The sequence below is a fragment of the Anarhichas minor genome, unplaced genomic scaffold (genome assembly GCF_050575085.1).
Source record: "Anarhichas minor isolate MPS153535 unplaced genomic scaffold, ASM5057508v1 ptg000017l, whole genome shotgun sequence".
NCBI classification, from domain to species: domain Eukaryota; kingdom Metazoa; phylum Chordata; class Actinopteri; order Perciformes; family Anarhichadidae; genus Anarhichas; species Anarhichas minor.
In genome coordinates, this window is record NW_027466463.1 from 9,135,394 (window position 1) to 9,154,686 (window position 19,293).

At 46.0% G+C, this 19,293-nt stretch overlaps 1 protein-coding gene and 13 non-coding genes across 23 annotated transcripts in view; 2 read left to right on the plus strand and 12 right to left on the minus strand.

Moving 5' to 3' along the window:
* Positions 1 to 463: 463 nt before the first annotated feature.
* On the plus strand, positions 464 to 557 carry trnai-uau (transfer RNA isoleucine (anticodon UAU)). The gene is made up of 2 exons: positions 464 to 501; positions 522 to 557. It is a non-coding gene; the product is annotated as a tRNA-Ile (tRNA).
* A 43-nt stretch (positions 558 to 600) lies between these two features.
* The window catches only part of rhbdf1b (rhomboid 5 homolog 1b (Drosophila)), a 77,177-nt gene continuing 58,484 nt past the window's right edge, over positions 601 to 19,293 (minus strand). For 3 of the 10 annotated variants that reach the window (XM_076093326.1, XM_076093333.1, XM_076093332.1), the window contains 19 exons: positions 13,066 to 13,214; positions 12,729 to 12,862; positions 7,991 to 8,062; positions 7,397 to 7,613; positions 6,688 to 6,894; positions 6,191 to 6,313; positions 5,839 to 5,981; positions 5,488 to 5,742; positions 5,253 to 5,364; positions 5,041 to 5,115; positions 4,668 to 4,829; positions 4,232 to 4,332; positions 4,008 to 4,071; positions 3,751 to 3,845; positions 3,228 to 3,303; positions 2,749 to 2,849; positions 2,438 to 2,591; positions 2,105 to 2,328; positions 601 to 1,747 (listed from right to left, as the gene is read on the minus strand). In XM_076093326.1, the coding sequence (XP_075949441.1) occupies positions 1,552 to 1,747; positions 2,105 to 2,328; positions 2,438 to 2,591; positions 2,749 to 2,849; positions 3,228 to 3,303; positions 3,751 to 3,845; positions 4,008 to 4,071; positions 4,232 to 4,332; positions 4,668 to 4,829; positions 5,041 to 5,115; positions 5,253 to 5,364; positions 5,488 to 5,742; positions 5,839 to 5,981; positions 6,191 to 6,313; positions 6,688 to 6,894; positions 7,397 to 7,613; positions 7,991 to 8,062; positions 12,729 to 12,862; positions 13,066 to 13,214 (2,660 nt within the window). In that variant the 3' untranslated portion in view covers positions 601 to 1,551. Of the gene's footprint in view, positions 1,748 to 2,104; positions 2,329 to 2,437; positions 2,592 to 2,748; positions 2,850 to 3,227; positions 3,304 to 3,750; positions 3,846 to 4,007; positions 4,072 to 4,231; positions 4,333 to 4,667; positions 4,830 to 5,040; positions 5,116 to 5,252; positions 5,365 to 5,487; positions 5,743 to 5,838; positions 5,982 to 6,190; positions 6,314 to 6,687; positions 6,895 to 7,396; positions 7,614 to 7,990; positions 8,579 to 12,728; positions 12,863 to 13,065; positions 13,215 to 19,293 lie in introns of those variants that run through there. The other 7 variants (XM_076093327.1, XM_076093324.1, XM_076093328.1 and 4 more) reach the window with 7 other exon arrangements.
* trnai-uau (transfer RNA isoleucine (anticodon UAU)) lies at positions 2,982 to 3,075 on the plus strand. The gene is made up of 2 exons: positions 2,982 to 3,019; positions 3,040 to 3,075. It is a non-coding gene; the product is annotated as a tRNA-Ile (tRNA).
* trnai-uau (transfer RNA isoleucine (anticodon UAU)) lies at positions 13,587 to 13,677 on the minus strand. The gene is given in 2 exon segments: positions 13,587 to 13,622; positions 13,640 to 13,677. It is a non-coding gene; the product is annotated as a tRNA-Ile (tRNA).
* On the minus strand, positions 14,430 to 14,523 carry trnai-uau (transfer RNA isoleucine (anticodon UAU)). The gene is made up of 2 exons: positions 14,486 to 14,523; positions 14,430 to 14,465 (listed from the first exon to the last, which is right to left on the minus strand). It is a non-coding gene; the product is annotated as a tRNA-Ile (tRNA).
* trnai-uau (transfer RNA isoleucine (anticodon UAU)) lies at positions 14,953 to 15,046 on the minus strand. Its single transcript has 2 exons — positions 15,009 to 15,046; positions 14,953 to 14,988 (listed from the first exon to the last, which is right to left on the minus strand). It is a non-coding gene; the product is annotated as a tRNA-Ile (tRNA).
* Positions 15,587 to 15,680, minus strand: trnai-uau (transfer RNA isoleucine (anticodon UAU)). The gene is made up of 2 exons: positions 15,643 to 15,680; positions 15,587 to 15,622 (listed from the first exon to the last, which is right to left on the minus strand). It is a non-coding gene; the product is annotated as a tRNA-Ile (tRNA).
* trnai-uau (transfer RNA isoleucine (anticodon UAU)) lies at positions 16,109 to 16,202 on the minus strand. Its single transcript has 2 exons — positions 16,165 to 16,202; positions 16,109 to 16,144 (listed from the first exon to the last, which is right to left on the minus strand). It is a non-coding gene; the product is annotated as a tRNA-Ile (tRNA).
* Positions 16,620 to 16,713, minus strand: trnai-uau (transfer RNA isoleucine (anticodon UAU)). Its single transcript has 2 exons — positions 16,676 to 16,713; positions 16,620 to 16,655 (listed from the first exon to the last, which is right to left on the minus strand). It is a non-coding gene; the product is annotated as a tRNA-Ile (tRNA).
* trnai-uau (transfer RNA isoleucine (anticodon UAU)) lies at positions 17,131 to 17,224 on the minus strand. The gene is made up of 2 exons: positions 17,187 to 17,224; positions 17,131 to 17,166 (listed from the first exon to the last, which is right to left on the minus strand). It is a non-coding gene; the product is annotated as a tRNA-Ile (tRNA).
* Positions 17,642 to 17,735, minus strand: trnai-uau (transfer RNA isoleucine (anticodon UAU)). Its single transcript has 2 exons — positions 17,698 to 17,735; positions 17,642 to 17,677 (listed from the first exon to the last, which is right to left on the minus strand). It is a non-coding gene; the product is annotated as a tRNA-Ile (tRNA).
* On the minus strand, positions 18,172 to 18,265 carry trnai-uau (transfer RNA isoleucine (anticodon UAU)). The gene is made up of 2 exons: positions 18,228 to 18,265; positions 18,172 to 18,207 (listed from the first exon to the last, which is right to left on the minus strand). It is a non-coding gene; the product is annotated as a tRNA-Ile (tRNA).
* trnai-uau (transfer RNA isoleucine (anticodon UAU)) lies at positions 18,683 to 18,776 on the minus strand. The gene is made up of 2 exons: positions 18,739 to 18,776; positions 18,683 to 18,718 (listed from the first exon to the last, which is right to left on the minus strand). It is a non-coding gene; the product is annotated as a tRNA-Ile (tRNA).
* On the minus strand, positions 19,194 to 19,287 carry trnai-uau (transfer RNA isoleucine (anticodon UAU)). Its single transcript has 2 exons — positions 19,250 to 19,287; positions 19,194 to 19,229 (listed from the first exon to the last, which is right to left on the minus strand). It is a non-coding gene; the product is annotated as a tRNA-Ile (tRNA).

A 19,293-nucleotide genomic window follows, 5' to 3' on the forward strand; every position in this document is an offset into this window, starting at 1 on the left:
AGAAGAAAATGAGTCCCTACATTAAACTGCTCACAATAAGGTGCGGGGATTATCTCGATTAACCGGGTCATGTTATCTGTGTAAAAGAGACATTGCTGGTGATATTTTCACATGTATTCTTCTGCTGCTCTGAGCACCACGAGACCAGTGCCATCTAGTTCCAATATATTAAAGAGAAGGCAGACATCTCTATGGCTGTTATCTCCCAACACTAGGCAACCAGTAACTGACCAAAAAAGCGATATAATAAAACAGCTGCCATGACTGGTGACGAACTGATGCCACCTCCTGCGTTAGTCACAGCAACAGCAACGCCTACTGGCATCCAGGTGCAAACTGCGTAAGTGCCCGGCAGCAGGTCCTGACATGTGGAAGACTCCCAGCTGCTGTCTCTGCTTCCTGAACAGATGTTGACCTGATGCTTTGTAGGGTTCCATTATGGCAGATGACGGTGGGTTTGCAGGCTCCGGTGGCGCAATCGGTCAGCGTGCGGTACTTATAAGACAGTATCCTGCAGAGTGATGCCGAGGTTGTGAGTTCGAGCCTCACCTGGAGCAGAAAAGTTTAAATTTAATTGAATGAGTCATGAAAAAAAAGAGCTTGACACTTTATCTTGTTGTGTTTATTGTCAGGTAGCTAAAACGCCACCACCTTGAATAAAAACACAAATTCACCTCAGTAACATCTATTCACAATGGAGCAGATTAACACACAAGTGAGTTATTTAGGGGTGTAACACGGTGAGTATAAAAAAACAACAACAATCCATTCGTGATTGAAATGTGTTAAAGGCTGTGGTGGAAACTAAAGTTTCCAGTGTGGTAAAAAACAAGTGCCAATTCAGCCACCAAATACTGAAGTAAAAACATATATCAGTTTGTCATAGTTTGGTCAGATTGTGTGACTGCTGACACAATCTGATACGTGGCACAAAAAGACATCATGTGTGTGGTTTTGTGTCTATAAGGCACCTTTTATAGTCTCATTTCTTGGCTAAGTTTCAAATCGAAGCACATCCAGTAAATGGACAACACTGTTTGGGCATCAGTAAAAAAGTACAAAACAAAAATCCTCCGCTCATCCTTTGCAGCTGTGTCAAGTTGTACTGTTCCTTTTGGCCACTAAGTGGTGTTGTTTAGTCCAGAGAGGTAAATAATTTGGCAGGAAATACTTGTCTTTGTAGCTCTCTTCCAGTGTGACTGGTCATTGATTAGCCCAGCTAGAGATCAACGACACATGGAATCAATCGTTAGTCCTTTTCAGTCAACTGCACACTGATAGTCTTGTTCCCATGCGTGTGAAGGCTTTCGTGCATAGCCTTTGTTCATGATGGGTCTGCTGCACCTTTCCAAGCAGTGAAACAAATACATCCACGTGACATCCTGAAAGGCCTGCTCGTTATTCCAGGAGAAGTGTCGCAAGTTGCACCTGCAGCTCAACATCCAGCTTTCAACCTCATCAACATCCAGCACTTAAGAGACGTTGAGACCCGTCCAACGTCAGCGCACATCCAGAAACAGTCCAGCTGACATTTACCTCTCGGGCTGATGTTCAGAGGAGGTGAGCGTTCAGGTCGTACTTCTCGCAGAACTTGTCTGTGATCGGGATGCAGGTCAGGAACTCGCACCAGTCACACTTCACAGGGTAGACGTAGAAGAGGACGGCCAGGGCGGAGAGCAGACCGAGGAAGACCAGCAGGAAGACGCAGATCTGGACCCGCTTCCGGTACATGTCGGTTTGCCCAAAGCTGAAGAGAAGAAACCTGCGTTATTCGTCTCAGAATGGAGTCAAAAGTCACATTAAACACATCTGATTAGATTCACCTTCATTGTCATTGCGCAAAGTAAAATAACTGAGACAACAAAATGTAGTAACATTAACTAAGAGAGTGGCAAGCTCATCCAGGACTTTTGAAACCTCAGGCAAGACTCATAGAAGCGTAGACTAATGGTTCCTTCTTTGGAAGGAGCCAGGCTAGCTGTTTCCTACTGCTCCCAGTCTAAAGGCTAACCGGCTGCAGGCTCTAGCTTAATCTTTACCGCACAAATATAACAGTGCCATTCATTTCCCCCCGACTAATTCTTTGAGATCTCTCTTCATCTACCTGATGTACGGCAGGAAGGCGAAGGACAGGAAGAATCCCGAGACAAATCCGCAGATGTGGGCAAAGTTGTCGATCCATGGAAGCAAACCGAAGGAGAAGAAGAAGACTGAGATGGCCAGCAGCTTGGCGAAAGCTCGCCACGGTCGCTCGAGGATCTGCCAGCTCTGAAGCAGCTCCACAAACAGACAGGCCAGGATGCCAAACTGGCTGCCTGCAGGACCCACCTGAGAGAGAGAGGAAACAGGTCTTTGACAAAGCTTTTTCTTTTTTAAACTCAACGTGGTCTCAGATGCAGCAGCTTGTTGACATTAGGTTGTGAGGGAGACACTGTACCTCCGCCCTGTAGGGCAGGAAGATGGCCGAGGCCAGGTTGCCAGTGATGCCGCTGAGCACGTAGATGATGGAGATCCTCAGCCAGCCAGCCAGCTTCTCAATGTCCCTCAACAACGTCATCTGGAAAAACACTGACACCAGGCAGTGTAGGATCCTACAGACACAGACGAGACAGACTAAAACCACCAACATCTTACAATTCACTGGTTTAACTGATAAAGCAGTTCTATTTCACTATTAAAGAGCACCTCTGACCTTTGAATCCAGAGGCCTATTGTGATATGTGCAAACAAATTTAAAAGTTCAGTTACCCAGCATGAAGAAAGAGAGACAGCCAGAGTCGGGAGAACTGGTCTGGAATCTCCGGGTTGAGGAAAGGCAACAAACCACACACGTCATCCATGCACGCCACCTGGAAGAGAGAGTGAAAAGAACAGTCAGGACTGAAAGTGCCATCAGTCAGCCCGAAGATCCATTGCTGCCCTGTGGAGGAACATGAGGGTCGAATTAACTCCAAACTGCTTTCAAATCACGTATTTTATAGGCTCCAGTGGCGCAATCGGTCAGCGCGCGGTACTTATAAGACAGTAACCTGCAGAGCAATGCCGAGGTTGTGAGTTTGAGCCTCACCTGGAGCATGTGTTTCAAATGTCTGTAGCAGATCAGAAACCCTTTTATATCGTGGCTGGGATGTAAAAGCCTTTGCTCATAGCAAATATAGCAGCTGTTGTAGAGTTGGTGATCAGTCACACTGACCTGAGGATATAAAATGAACATCTGTTCGTCCTACCTGTGAGCAGAGGGTAGCCTCCTCGTGGAAGTAGCCGTGCATGAAGTCACAATACTCTCTTGAAGTGATTTCACATCTACAACATGAAACATTAGCTTCATCAGCAATCACTCGCAGAAAGAAATGACCAACTTTCAGGATGTTAAAAGTAGATGAATACGTCCGTGTTTTAATTTTCAATTGAATCTGATCCAAAAACAGCTTTGACCCTGCAATGAAACTATACTTTCTACGCACAGCGTTCTCATGTCCTATTCTTCTGAAGTTAACATGATCTAGTTAGTTAAAAAGGTCCAACATGCTTTAGATTTTCTATATCATTTAAGAGAGCGATGAGTCAATAAGCGACGCTGTTTTTAAGGAACTACTAATCCTAAATATTTAACATTTAAGCATGAAAATAGCCCACTTTGAAGATAATTAATACGGACACATATGCAGCAGCTTTAATACTAAATTACTGGTGATTTAGAAAATGTATGCTGGTGGTACTCGTGTGGCGGTCGGTGATGTTGCTCCTCACCGTCCTTTGGTTCCGATGCAGCAGGGCCGGCCTGTGATGGTGCAGTCAATGTGGGGGAGGTTGGTGTGATTCCCAGAGTTGTACCGCGTACAAACCTACAGATCACGAGCACGGGAGACATTAAATCTAGCCATCGAGTCATCATGTGTGCGTAGAAGAAAGTTCTGCATTCAGACCTCAGTGTGTGAAACATTTTTACTCCCTTTTGCTCTTAAGACAATGGCTAACAAGGAAATGATGAACTTAGATGGACTCACCGGCCACCTGGAGATGTCATCCGGCCACTCGTGAGGTGAAACTGAGGCTGGCTCCAGACAAATTCTACAAAATCAAGAGCAAAAGTTAAAGAGGAATTAATAACAGTGTTCTGTTCTGTATTTACATGACAGTCAGCTGGCTGAACAATGACCCCTGCGACAGCGGTGACTAAATGTGTACTCCGTGAACACACGAGGATCATAAAGGCTTTTGGTGGAGTTACCTGGGGTCCTGATGGCAGACTGCACCATGTTGGCGGAGTGTACCATTCAGATAGGGAGCACTGGGGTGCTGAGGCCACTTCACAAACACTGCCAGGGTGCTCTGCAGCAGAGGACGAGCAGACAGACGGAGGGAGAAAAATCATTGTTAACACCAGAGACCATCTTGTGATGGGATCACATGAGCCACGGCGCCAAATCGGACCAAAGGCCCCTTTTCCTCTTTCTACCCTCCTACTTCCACCCCCCTTGCTCGGACCCCACCCATCTTCGAACTCGACCTTAATTTTGATGTCAACTACACACCTGTAAAGGTTTGTTTACTTTATATCTGAATCAATCTCTAAATCAATTTGGTACATCTTAAATCCAGTACATGCAATAGACAGAGTGACATGATGTAATATGAGTGAAATGGCCGTGTTTGGTTTCACTGACCGAACACTCCTCTTGTAACGTCTGCAGGCAGCCGGAGCGATCGTTCCTCACGCAGCAGCCCGACTCCCTCTCTCTCGCTCTCTTCTCCTGGATCAGTTTCTGGATTTCTGCGTCTTGACGCATGCACGGGGAAAACTTGGCTCCCAGGTGGATGAGCGCCTCCTGCAGGGGTGACATTACAGCCCGGTGATGTTGTGGATCTTGAGCTACTCTGCCCCTTGAAACTGCAAAAGCACCCCATGTTAAGTACCACTGGCAGGATCAGAGATCTAAAGAATTTGAGCTTAATAGACTGGAGCTTTTCCCATGTCGACCACCACACTTAAGAGCTGAGCGAAGCGCAATCAGAAAAAAAGAAGACAAACAAACTTACTGAGCTTGGACCCACCCAGAAGTTTTGTTGTTGCACAAACTTAACGTTTTCATAAACTCCCTTGTTTCTCAACACCTTGAAAAAAGAAGAAAGAAAAACCAGTACCGTCATATGAATATTGCTCATTCATAGATTTCCAGTGGAAATTCAAGACATTTATTCACAGACAGTATAGCGATCGAATCATAATAAACGCTGTAAAATATCCTTACAGAGTCGACGGTTTCATGTTGTGAGAAGCCCACAGGGGCAATGCCGTAGATGGTGACAGCCAGAATAGTGATGAGCAAATGGACACATGTGATCCAGTAAGTGAAAAAAGGCCTATGGGAGGACAGGAGGACAGTTCAGGCTCTCCATTATCTGGTGACATCGGCAACAACTCCATTTCATTTCACATCAGAGGACAGTCATCCTCTCACGGAACGATGGAACCAGCTGTCTTACCTGTGATCGCCCATGTCCTCAATCTGCCTCTTGACGAAGCTGTCAATGCGTTTGCGGTACGTCCGGTTTGTGAGACGGCCGACCATGCCGAGCCCGTAGGGCCTCTTCTCTCTGGCAAACAGCTTCTTAACGGGAACCACGATCTTTTGTCCCCGCTGCTGATTGCTGCCGAGGCTCACCACTTCCTGTTTCAGACGCGCCTTAGGTTGGACCAGAGAGCCATCTTTTGCCTTTCGCCATCCTCTCTCCAAGGGCCTGGATTGAGGAAGAGGAAAAGTGGAGTTTGTCTCCCCTGCAGCATGCCACAGGTAATGTGTGCATGTAAATAAAACCGTAAAAATAGAAACCCACAGCATGAGGTGACTCCTCTCCAGTTCGTTCTTATCCAGCGCACTCCCTGTGAGCTCGCTCTCATCCAGCTCTTTGAGGTCGGCCTCCGACGGTGTCTCGAAAACTTCGTCTGCATAGCTGTACAACTCATCCTGCAGACCGTCCTGCAAAGATAAAAACCAAGTCAGTGCAATGGGTCCTAAAACGGCAAGAGACAATACATAAAAAATAGAATATATATTGTGTTTTGCCTCCAAAAAACCCAGAATGGCTCCTCATTGATTGCTTCAAGCAAAAGTGTGGATGATTACTTGCAATTATTGTTAATTTGAATGTTATCCTGGCATTGTGTGGAAGTGTGTCCGCTGCTCACTCTGGTGAAGAAGGAAGTGTCCAGATCATCAGTGAAGTCTACGGTGTCCTCTTCAAGGAAACTAGGGGGCATGAAACTCCTCCGGCGACGTCGCCCGGCGGTGCTGTCAGCGAATGTCCGGCCCTGACGACACAGAATCACACCCACACACACATTATTGCTATCAATAACATCGACTGAAGTGCAATGATGTTCTGGACCATCTGTTAGTGAGACCCAGAAACCCTCAGATACCCTCACTGTGCGAGGCTTGTTACTGAGATCAATCTCACGGTCTGTTTGAGACTAAAGAAAGTACTCTACTGCTGTTTGCCTATAACGGTATGTATTGCTCAGGTATAGTTGGTCCCAATGTGCAAAAATACACATGAAAAATACAAGTAATCTTCATTTCAACAGGAGCTGAAGGTAGTTTTGAAAAGTGCAAAGCACAGATTTTGCAAAGCACAGACTATTCGGGGACAAAACTACTGCATGAAGAAAGAATGAACAAACACCTTCATCAAAGCTGCAGCGGCCTTGAGACTCATGACCGCGACAGACTCCCGTTTGCGTCGTCGCGGCAACCAGTTGAGGGCGGAGCGGGAGCTGGAAAAGGAGCAGAGGGAGGCGGTGCCCGGCGTGATGGGAGTTTGCGGGACACTGAAGCCGTCCACCTCTTCCACCATGCGGAAGGCACGGCCCCGAGCCAGGGGGTCTACGATCTGCACACACACACACACTGTGTTGGTTCACCACAGCGTGTTTTTTTTATACTCCTATTGTCAAAAGCCACGAACAACAATAGACACACAGCGACGTAAAAATGAAAAGCAGGGATAACACACATCTAAACTAGGGTTAGATTGATGTTCCAGGTTATGGAAAGAAGCTTTTTTTAAGACGCTAAATGAAAGTTTCTAGTTGCTTTAATCAGATTGCAGAAGTCATTATTAATACTACCAGTGCAACAGTAGTTGTTAATGCCTATTGTTTGGGAATTTAAATATATAAAAACATCTGCGCTCTAAAAATGTCTTAATGTGTGAAAAAGCCATCAACTGAACCCAAGGCAAGATTGCAAAGCAAAGAGGTAAAGCAAGCGCCGAAGATCTAATGTGACGTAAAAACTTAAAGTGAAAGAGTGAGGCAGAAAAGGTGAATAATTGTCCCATCTCGTCCTCCGTGCCTCTAGCGGGCCCCTGGCGCTGCCCTACGCTGCCCTACCCTCTGCATGCCATAGTGGTGGTGGGGTGGGAGGTAGAGGGGAGGAGGGGTCTCAGTGCTGGCCAGGGAGATGTTGTCCTGGCTGTGTAGCTCCATCTCCCTCATCACCTGCGGCTTCAGACCCCCGTACAGGTGGCTGCAGTGCTGCAGGCTCTTCCTCCTCCATCGCTGGGTGCTGTCGCTGTCTTTGCTCACGCCAAACCAGTCAGCCGTACCCCTGGGGAGAGGAGGGATTGTGGTTAGCAAATGAGTGAAACGTGAATATTCTGATGTAGGAATGGCACGTGGGAAATTAAACAAACTTCTGACTTTCACTGGAGCTCTTTTATACAATTCAGGTATTAAAGAATAAAATAATGTCGTACCATTTTACTGCTCCAAGGCAACAACACTGCCGCTAGTTACTTCTGTAAATCATGACAACGGGCTGAGATGAACTTTCATATTTTTCTACAATTTCTGTTTTCGCCTTCAGAGAATCCTGACACACACACACACACACACACACACACACACACACACACACACACTAAGTATTCTTCGACAGATTGAGCCGTACATCCCTCCTGATTAGCAGAACAATATGATGATTACTTGATTGATTGCAGCTGGTTGTTGGGGATTAGTTGACGGCTTAATTGGTTCATTTGTTGATTGCCTTCTTGTCTGTAACGATGAAGAGACAGAGCATCTTTAGATGTGAGACCTTACGCTTTTTCTTTGGAACCTTGAACACTATAAATATATAGCCAAAATGCACAGTTTAATATGGTTAATAAAAAAATAGTTTGAGCTACTTGGGGGACTACGTGGGGCAGATTTACCAAATCAAGCTTAAACTTTATTGTAGATGACAGTCGAGTGATCGGATGACAAATCAAGTTCAACTTGGGCCGCCATCATTAATCCAGGGTCTCTTGTGCAACATATCAGACGGACAAATCCTCATTGATTCAGCTCCCTTTTAGCATTTCTCTCAATCTTTCTCTCTCTCTCTCTTTGTGTACGTGTGCATGTTTGATTACATGGACGCTGCCCGTCCGGCTTAGAGAGCCTGAATGAAAAATGCTGTCTTGATTCTCACACGACCTACTGCTTTCCGCTCAGTCGGCGCTGAAGAAGCAGATGTTGCCTGACAGTCCTGCAGTTCATGAACTGATTGTGGCTGTTTTGTGTGTTTCTCATTTCATGTGTCCCCCCCCCCCCCCCCCCCTCGTGAAACAGTGCCTGCGTGACAGGCTGCTTTTTAACCGATGGAGAGGGGGGAGGCCACATAGGGGAAACTGTTTGGAGAGCAGAACACTCTGTAATAAACACTCAGCCCTCATCGTCGAGAAAGACGCCAGCTGGGGAAGCCTTTTAAGGCTGCACAGGGGCAGGGAGGGGGTGGCGCGGCCCTGATTGTTGTCCTCCCTGAGAGGAATGTTTTAGAAAGATTGAAGTCAGACTGGGCCTCAGACTGGAGAGAAATATGAAAATAGAAGCTTTGTAAAATACAGATAGCAATCAAGATGAACTGAACATCCACTACTGACGGTAAAACGCGACGCAAACTCTCTGACATTTGTTTGTGTGTGTTTGTTTAGATAAGCAGGTATTTGTCTTTGTGCGCACATGCACCGACAAGCGTGCATGTCTTATTCGCCCACACAAAAACCATAAATAAAGAATTCACGACTGGCTGACGACAGCACAAATCCGTCACCCATCAAAGATTAAATGTAATGTCAAGCCACATCAATTAGCTTGTATATCCTCAGGGTAGGGCTGGTGTAAATCAAGCAGCAATCTACTGTAGCGTAATTATAGGCTTAGACAGCGTTCATTTCATCAGGGGGAAAAGGCCAAGGGGCAAAACTTATAAGGATAAATATGAACGTTGATGATAGTTATTAAGTTTTCGGATTCGATAAATCCCAATACCATCTGTATCATTTTAATGAAACACTGTAGTATGTTTTTAGACAATGGTGGAACGCTACTAACAACATTTATTCAAGAACTATCGTTAAAAAACAAATTTGATGAACTTCCAAACGCATCTTTATACTTCAACTCCAGTTTAATTTCAGAGGCAAACTTAATTTACCTAATGGCTATAATTCCTATTACTTTGCGGTTTCAGGTATAACACAACAAAATGAATGCAAAACAATATGCATTTTTATCTATTATCCTATCACTACCAATATATGAGGTAGTTAAAATGACATCCACCTTGACCAGCTCCAACACTACTTATAACATATACAGAAATACACAGTAGAATGTAGCAATGATAGGGGCCAAGGGCTGCTTGTGATTATTTAAGGTACATTTTGCTGCTAATACTGCGAATGCTAACATGTAGCTTTACTTTGGCGACATTTTAAATGCGGGACTTTTACTTTGAGGGTATTTTCAGCGGTGTCATTCTTCTCATTTAACTCTTGGTAACAAGTAAATAAGCATATTCCTGAAATGTCAAACTATTCGTAATTATCCAAATACTACCTTCCAGACTCATAAAAAAGACATCACAGTTATTACAGTTCAGTAAAACTTAAAACATAAGACTAAAAGCTATTAGATTATGAGCTGCCAGTCTCAGCTAAATCGTATACTTTATTTTAAGATAACCTTAATCCCTCCACAATAAATTAATTACATCACCAGGGGCTTTGTTCAACATTTACATCCACAAGCCAAAGTGCCTCAAAGCGCCGCACACTCACCTGTCCAGAGAGCTCCAGGAGGGGTTTGGGGTCTGGGTCATACCTGAGGGGGGCAGGGACTGTGGAGCTGCATATCCTCCATCGCCAGCATCCCTAACATACTGTCCTCACTTACCCTTAGACCCGCATTAAACCCTGATCCGCTGAACGCAAACTGATCCTCCAGGGATCACACATACAATGTTCCATGAGGGGATTTCCTAATATTCAGGCCAGCAGTACCTTGTAACACTCGCTGTTACGCAAAGAGAGGATGATCACCACATGTCCAGACTCTGGGTAACATCCCCATCCCTGGCATCAGTGAGCTCCCGGTCAATCAAAGGTTAGAGGAAAAGCTTGCGTTGATCTCCTCAGTCAGACGGGAATCTGATCCCTATACGATGAGCGCCCTAAAGAGGACTTCCAGTCTTCCACCAGCTGGACTCCCTCACTCAGCACACTGATGAGCAGGAGGATCTTGGATTGTCAGACCTTGTGTCCCCAGCGCACACCACAACATATCTTGTGTGTGTGCAAGAGAGTGTGCGAATGTGTCAGTAGGCTGGCGGGCCTCCCAGTATCCCTCCTCGAGGGTTCGCGTTAAAAGGATGTGACCTACTGGGCAGAGAAGACAGCGGCTCTGGTCCTTGTCAAGCTGAATACTTCCTTCCTCCTCCTCCCCCCCCCCCTGCATTCAGAGCCCCAACGATCACTATCAGTGAGGCCGTCCTCTCTCTTTTCTCTGCCTTGTTTCGCAGGAGTGTGTCTAAACACCAGTTCCACACCAGCACTCCACAGGAAATGGGAGATTAGAAGGAGGGAGAGAGAAGAAGGACGGGACATCACACATACTAGGAGGGAGGAGAGACGGAGGGAGGGCACTGGGACATGCCTGAACATGACACACCCAAACATACACACTCATACGCCAGAGCAGCGGCACCGCAAAGGGTTTAGCTTGAACCCCACCTTTGCTTTGCAGCGATATATTTGTGTCAGCACTTAAAAGACGCCAAATGGAGCGAGGGACACGCTTAAGTTTAAACACCTATCATTACGAGCATCAGTGTGATTGAGATAAATGATTAACTGTGAAAATGAATGGCTCCTTAAAATGATAATTACTCATAAAGAGCTTTTTTCTCCTCTTGTCTGCCAGATCAACAAACATCAGGGTGTCCTAGTTACTCTACAAGCAAACGTTTGCAGGAAATCGCCCACTGACATACCATGTTTGAAGAGTAATGATTTAGCCGGTATTTGTGCAATCTTTTGAGGACGAGGTACCTCCGCTAACCTCCGCACACACACGCAAACTTTCTCTAAATCCCATTAATTCTCTCATAAACATGAAACGCATTAATTCAGTGTCTCTCTCACACTCACACACACACACACGGCTAGTAAACCTTGGCATGATAAAGTTGAGACATTAAGACACTCCTTTGAACACAGTGTTTCTAGGTTTTAGTCTTGGCCCCCGTGTTCAAACATTTGCATTCAATTTAGCGCTTTGATGTGGCCAACATGCTGCGTGAGGCGCACAGATAGCCTGTATGAGTAATTGTGTTATTTTGTTTGCCTCAAACCATGTGGTCCTGTGTGCCACCTGGACTGATACTGATACACCGTGTTTGTGTGTGTGTGTGTGTGTGTGTGTGTGTGTGTGTGTGTGTGTGTGTGTGTGTGAGAGCTTATGTGTCATAGACTTTGTTCACGGCCTTACATCTGTGGCACAAAGAGGGGCTAATGGGATTTTTGTGCAAAACTCAGTCAATAAAGCCATCAAAGTGCTTAAGTACATTTACAATGTTATTTAAGCAGTATGATGGTTATACTGAAATATTAATTATTACTTATGAGTGCACCATTCCTTCCATCAAATCAAACTATTCTAGATTGTTTGTATATTGTATGCTTGTATTGCTTGTATATTATCATACACACATTCTCAAAAATAAAGCTCACATTCATTTCTTTGGAAACTTTTGGCTCTTTACTAGAATTTAAATGAAAGTACTGTGGGTTTAAATGACCGGCACGGCACTCAGTCTGCCTCAAAGCATTTGGTCAATATTGCCGTCCAATATACTGTTTTAAATAGAAACTTCAGTGCCAAAACCGGACACCTTTAAACTGCTGTCATCAGCTCTGTCCCTCCCTGCTCCACCTTGTCCTGTACCTGATGATCTGTTTGGGTATAGATGAACGCCGTCGGGTCAGTATCTTGGGGATGCAGGACCGCCTTCGGGCGGTTGACTCCCTCCTGGGCTCCCTCTGGCCCTTTGGGGGAACTGTGTTGACCCGCTCAAAGCGCACCCTTTTCCCACTTCATGCACATTGCAGTGTGTGGAGAGGAGGACAGGGAGGCAGTGGGGGGGGAAGCCAAAGAACGAAGGAAGAAGAAAGCAACATGAGAGAAAAAGGAGGACAAGAGAGAAGAAAAGAGAGCAAGATTAATTTGTGTTAATTCAGAAAGGAGGCTGCAGCTTAAATTAGTTTCGTTAAAGATTTATTAGTGGAGAAGAAAGTATAGGACAGGCTGAAGCCATAAGAAATTAGCAGCCAGAGGAAGTGAGCAGAGAGGAAAGAAGAGTGTGTGTGTGTGTGTGTGTGTGTGTGTGTGTGTGTCTAACCTCTTCATAGACTGTGTGAAGGAAGGCAATCTCTCCAGAGGAGGTCTGAGGTAGTTGTTGGAAGTTTCCAAGGCAGCGATGCACATCTGAGGGTTTTCGCCTGGCATGCTGACACTGCGCAGCCGTCTTACCGGCTGCAACACACAGACAAAACACACACACAGATCGATGATGCCCTCTGTGCCAAGTTGTGTGGATTTGATGTTATGTCAAACTAAAGTGTCTGAGAATTAACTTTTAACACAAAAAACTCAAATTTACACCTCCTCACACAGTCTCCTCTACTCGTCTAAACTACTACTCTAAATGCAGAGCTACTGTTCCGACTTGTTTTTACCTGGGTGAGTGTGGGCGTGTTGTCCGGTGTCAGGCGGATGGTGGGAATGTCCAGTTTGAGCCATGGCGGCTTTTTCCTCTGCAGGCTGCTGTTCCTGCATCCCGGCTCAGCCATGCTCGCTAGGCCTCCCCCACCCCTACGCCTGCCAGCTGGAAAGCACAAACAAAATAATTGGGTTTGTAGAGCAACACGCGCACACGGTCATAGACACATGACAGGCGAAAGCAACCATCAAAAGCCAAAAACTGACCAGCTTTGTTCAGTAATTACAGACAGCGGATAGACTGTAATCCACATCTACCCGTATAAACAAACTGCTTAATCCGAATGTTTAAAGCCACTAGTCTGCCGTCGTTGTCAGCATCTTCTCTAAATAACCTGCATCAGAAAAGTGGAGTGTCGCAGGTCTAGGTGGTGTTTCACAGGATGAGCTGATGAATGTGGATTTAGCAGAATGATTAATCTATAATAATCTCCCACAGACGATCTCCTGTGATGGAGAGTTTAGATTAAAACGTCTGTGCTCCAGGTGAGGCTCGAACTCACAACCTCGGCATTACTCGGTGAACTGTCATATAAGTACCGCGCGCTGACCGATTGCGCCACTGGAGCCTTATTTGATGGAAATTTTGTGCACAAGTGCAGCTTCAACACCACAAGATGGCGTCAGGATTCTCAAAATCAGGGTTGTCTTCTTACACACACACACACACACACACACACACACACACACACACATAGGGCCTCAATGAACAGAGAGAGACAGACAGAACTGAGGGATGCTGTTACTCGCTGATGAGTTAAGCGATCTTCCTGCTTAACTGTTTCAGCGGAAGTATAAACGAGACATCTGTCCATCTTTGTAAAAGCTGGTGAGCCGACCAGTGCAAATGAGGCAGTTTTCAGTGGCCATTTTTAATATGAAGTGCCAACACAAACAATAATCATTCCTTTTCCCGTGGGGTTGTGTATTGTGAAGCTGCTGAGCTGGTCAGGTGAAGCACGAACACAGAGCCTCAGCACCTTCCTGCGGCTCACTGTGCCACTGGTGCCACACACTACAAGAACAACAAAACGTTATCATGCACTGAACAGCTCCTCACATACAAGCATTAAAGCTGGGGTAGGTCATTTTTTGTTGTCGTCATTAATATATATATATAGATCTGTATTTACACCTGCCTTCATTTAACATTAAGTTTTACCCACAGTTCAATGAATGTAATGAGCATCACATGTAAACTGACATCTGGGGGACTGTTTGGTTTTTCTCAACAATGACAAAGTGTGAAAGCTATTATTCATGTGGAGTGTCATCACGTTCAGAGTATCTCCTGTGACTGACGTCCAGATTAAAACTTCCGTGCTCCAGGTGAGGCTCGAACTCACATCCTCGGCATCACTCTGCTGAATACTGTCTTATAAGTACCGCGCGCTGACCGATTGCGCCACTGGAGCCTCTTCAATGGAGTTTGTGAGAAGAGTCAAGTGCACTAACTCTATCCCGTCACCTTGACCCTTAGCCTGACTATAGTTGAAGGCAGCATGGTGTCAGGTGCTCCTGAGGTGATGCAGGCCACAACTGGACCAAATTGGTCGATCTAGTGGTGTTTCGGAAGGGCAGCAGTGAGTCTTCAACAGCACAAGATGGCCTTCTCATAGGAAAGATACTCATTACAATACATCTTTATTTACACCTGAGCATGTCATTCGCCTAAAGCTTATCATTAACGGAGGTGTGCTCAATGAGGGTAATGAGCATCACATGTGCACTGATATATGTTTGGTTTTCGTCAACAATCCCGTCTGAATGCGGAAAGTCAGTTATGTGGAGTGTCATCATGTTCAGAGTATCTCCTGTGACTGACGTTCAGGTTAAAACTTCTGTGCTCCAGGTGAGGCTCGAACTCACATCCTCGGCATCACTCTGCTGAATACTGTCTTATAAGTACCGCGCACTGACCGATTGCGCCACTGGAGCCTCTTCAATGGAGTTTGTGAGAAGAGTCAAGTGCACTAACTCTATCCCGTCACCTTGACCCTTAGCCTGACTATAGTTGAAGGCGGCATGGTGTCAGGTGCTCCTGAGGTGATGCAGGCCACAGCTGGACCAAATTGGTCGATCTAGTGGTGTTTCAGAAGGGCAGCAGTGAGTCTTCAACAGCACAAGATGGCCTTCTCATAGGAAAGAGCCGCACCTTGACTCTTCTCACAATGTCCTTTGTCGAGTATATGTTAAGTTTTTTTTATTGCAGCGAATTGTATATATCAACACACAGGTGTGTACATTTAAGTTTACCTTTATATTGGGCGGCCTCGACAATACATGAAACATACATCTTTATTTACACCTGAGCATGTCATTCGCCTAAAGCTTATCATTAACGGAGGTGTGCTCAATGAGCACTGATATATGTTTGGTTTTCGTCAACAATCCCGTCTGAATGCGGAAAGTCAGTCATGTGGAGTGTCATCATGTTCAGAGTATCTCCTGTGACTGACGTTCAGGTTAAAACTTCCGTGCTCCAGGTGAGGCTCGAACTCACATCCTCGGCATCACTCTGCTGAATACTGTCTTATAAGTACCACGCGCTGACCGATTGCGCCACTGGAGCCTCTTCAATGGAGTTTGTGAGAAGAGTCAAGTGCACTAACTCTATCCTGTCACCTTGCCCCTAAGCCTGACTATAGTTGAAGGCGGCATGGTGTCAGGTGCTCCTGAGGTGATGCAGGCCACAGCTGGACCAAATTGGTCGATCTAGTGGTGTTTCGGAAGGGCAGCAGTGAGTCTTCAACAGCACAAGATGGCCTTCTCATAGGAAAGATACTCATTACAATACATCTTTATTTACACCTGAGCATGTCATTCGCCTAAAGCTTATCATTAACGGAGGTGTGCTCAATGAGGGTAATGAGCAACACATGTGCACTGATATATGTTTGGTTTTCGTCAACAATCCCGTCTGAATGCGGAAAGTCAGTCATGTGGAGTGTCATCATGTTCAGAGTATCTCTGTGACTGACGTTCAGGTTAAAACTTCTGTGCTCCAGGTGAGGCTCGAACTCACATCCTCGGCATCACTCTGCTGAATACTGTCTTATAAGTACCGCGCGCTGACCGATTGCGCCACTGGAGCCTCTTCAATGGAGTTTGTGAGAAGAGTCAAGTGCACTAACTCTATCCCGTCACCTTGACCCTTAGCCTGACTATAGTTGAAGGCAGCATGGTGTCAGGTGCTCCTGAGGTGATGCAGGCCACAGCTGGACCAAATTGGTCGATCTAGTGGTGTTTCGGAAGGGCAGCAGTGAGTCTTCAACAGCACAAGATGGCCTTCTCATAGGAAAGATACTCATTACAATACATCTTTATTTACACCTGAGCATGTCATTCGCCTAAAGCTTATCATTAACGGAGGTGTGCTCAATGAGGGTCATGAGCATCGATATATGTTTGGTTTTCGTCAACAATCCCGTCTGAATGCGGAAAGTCAGTCATGTGGAGTGTCATCATGTTCAGAGTATCTCTGTGACTGACGTTCAGGTTAAAACTTCTGTGCTCCAGGTGAGGCTCGAACTCACATCCTCGGCATCACTCTGCTGAATACTGTCTTATAAGTACCGCGCGCTGACCGATTGCGCCACTGGAGCCTCTTCAATGGAGTTTGTGAGAAGAGTCAAGTGCACTAACTCTATCCCGTCACCTTGACCCTTAGCCTGACTATAGTTGAAGGCGGCATGGTGTCAGGTGCTGCTGAGGTGATGCAGGCCACAGCTGGACCAAATTGGTCGATCTAGTGGTGTTTCGGAAGGGCAGCAGTGAGTCTTCAACAGCACAAGATGGCCTTCTCATAGGAAAGATACTCATTACAATACATCTTTATTTACACCTGAGCATGTCATTCGCCTAAAGCTTATCATTAACGGAGGTGTGCTCAATGAGGGTCATGAGCATCGATATATGTTTGGTTTTCGTCAACAATCCCGTCTGAATGCGGAAAGTCAGTCATGTGGAGTGTCATCATGTTCAGAGTATCTCTGTGACTGACGTTCAGGTTAAAACTTCTGTGCTCCAGGTGAGGCTCGAACTCACATCCTCGGCATCACTCTGCTGAATACTGTCTTATAAGTACCGCGCGCTGACCGATTGCGCCACTGGAGCCTCTTCAATGGAGTTTGTGAGAAGAGTCAAGTGCACTAACTCTATCCCGTCACCTTGACCCTTAGCCTGACTATAGTTGAAGGCGGCATGGTGTAAGGTGCTGCTGAGGTGATGCAGGCCACAGCTGGACCAAATTGGTCGATCTAGTGGTGTTTCGGAAGGGCAGCAGTGAGTCTTCAACAGCACAAGATGGCCTTCTCATAGGAAAGATACTCATTACAATACATCTTTATTTACACCTGAGCATGTCATTCGCCTAAAGCTTATCATTAACGGAGGTGTGCTCAATGAGGGTCATGAGCATCGATATATGTTTGGTTTTCGTCAACAATCCCGTCTGAATGCGGAAAGTCAGTCATGTGGAGTGTCATCATGTTCAGAGTATCTCTGTGACTGACGTTCAGGTTAAAACTTCTGTGCTCCAGGTGAGGCTCGAACTCACATCCTCGGCATCACTCTGCTGAATACTGTCTTATAAGTACCGCGCGCTGACCGATTGCGCCACTGGAGCCTCTTCAATGGAGTTTGTGAGAAGAGTCAAGTGCACTAACTCTATCCTGTCACCTTGCCCCTAAGCCTGACTATAGTTGAAGGCGGGCGGCATGGTGTCAGGTGCTCCTGAGGTGATGCAGGCCACAGCTGGACCAAATTGGTCGATCTAGTGGTGTTTCGGAAGGGCAGCAGTGAGTCTTCAACAGCACAAGATGGCCTTCTCATAGGAAAGATACTCATTACAATACATCTTTATTTACACCTGAGCATGTCATTCGCCTAAAGCTTATCATTAACGGAGGTGTGCTCAATGAGGGTAATGAGCATCACATGTGCACTGATATATGTTTGGTTTTCGTCAACAATGACAAAGTCTGAATGCGGAAAGTCAGTCATGTGGAGTGTCATCATGTTCAGAGTATCTCCTGTGACTGACGCTCAGGTTAAAACTTCTGTGCTCCAGGTGAGGCTCGAACTCACATCCTCGGCATCACTCTGCTGAATACTGTCTTATAAGTACCGCGCGCTGACCGATTGCGCCACTGGAGCCTCTTCAATGGAGTTTGTGAGAAGAGTCAAGTGCACTAACTCTATCCCGTCACCTTGACCCTTAGCCTGACTATAGTTGAAGGCGGCATGGTGTAAGGTGCTGCTGAGGTGATGCAGGCCACAGCTGGACCAAATTGGTCGATCTAGTGGTGTTTCGGAAGGGCAGCAGTGAGTCTTCAACAGCACAAGATGGCCTTCTCATAGGAAAGATACTCATTACAATACATCTTTATTTACACCTGAGCATGTCATTCGCCTAAAGCTTATCATTAACGGAGGTGTGCTCAATGAGGGTCATGAGCATCGATATATGTTTGGTTTTCGTCAACAATCCCGTCTGAATGCGGAAAGTCAGTCATGTGGAGTGTCATCATGTTCAGAGTATCTCTGTGACTGACGTTCAGGTTAAAACTTCTGTGCTCCAGGTGAGGCTCGAACTCACATCCTCGGCATCACTCTGCTGAATACTGTCTTATAAGTACCGCGCGCTGACCGATTGCGCCACTGGAGCCTCTTCAATGGAGTTTGTGAGAAGAGTCAAGTGCACTAACTCTATCCTGTCACCTTGCCCCTAAGCCTGACTATAGTTGAAGGCGGCATGGTGTCAGGTGCTCCTGAGGTGATGCAGGCCACAGCTGGACCAAATTGGTCGATCTAGTGGTGTTTCGGAAGGGCAGCAGTGAGTCTTCAACAGCACAAGATGGCCTTCTCATAGGAAAGATACTCATTACAATACATCTTTATTTACACCTGAGCATGTCATTCGCCTAAAGCTTATCATTAACGGAGGTGTGCTCAATGAGGGTCATGAGCATCGATATATGTTTGGTTTTCGTCAACAATCCCGTCTGAATGCGGAAAGTCAGTCATGTGGAGTGTCATCATGTTCAGAGTATCTCTGTGACTGACGTTCAGGTTAAAACTTCTGTGCTCCAGGTGAGGCTCGAACTCACATCCTCGGCATCACTCTGCTGAATACTGTCTTATAAGTACCGCGCGCTGACCGATTGCGCCACTGGAGCCTCTTC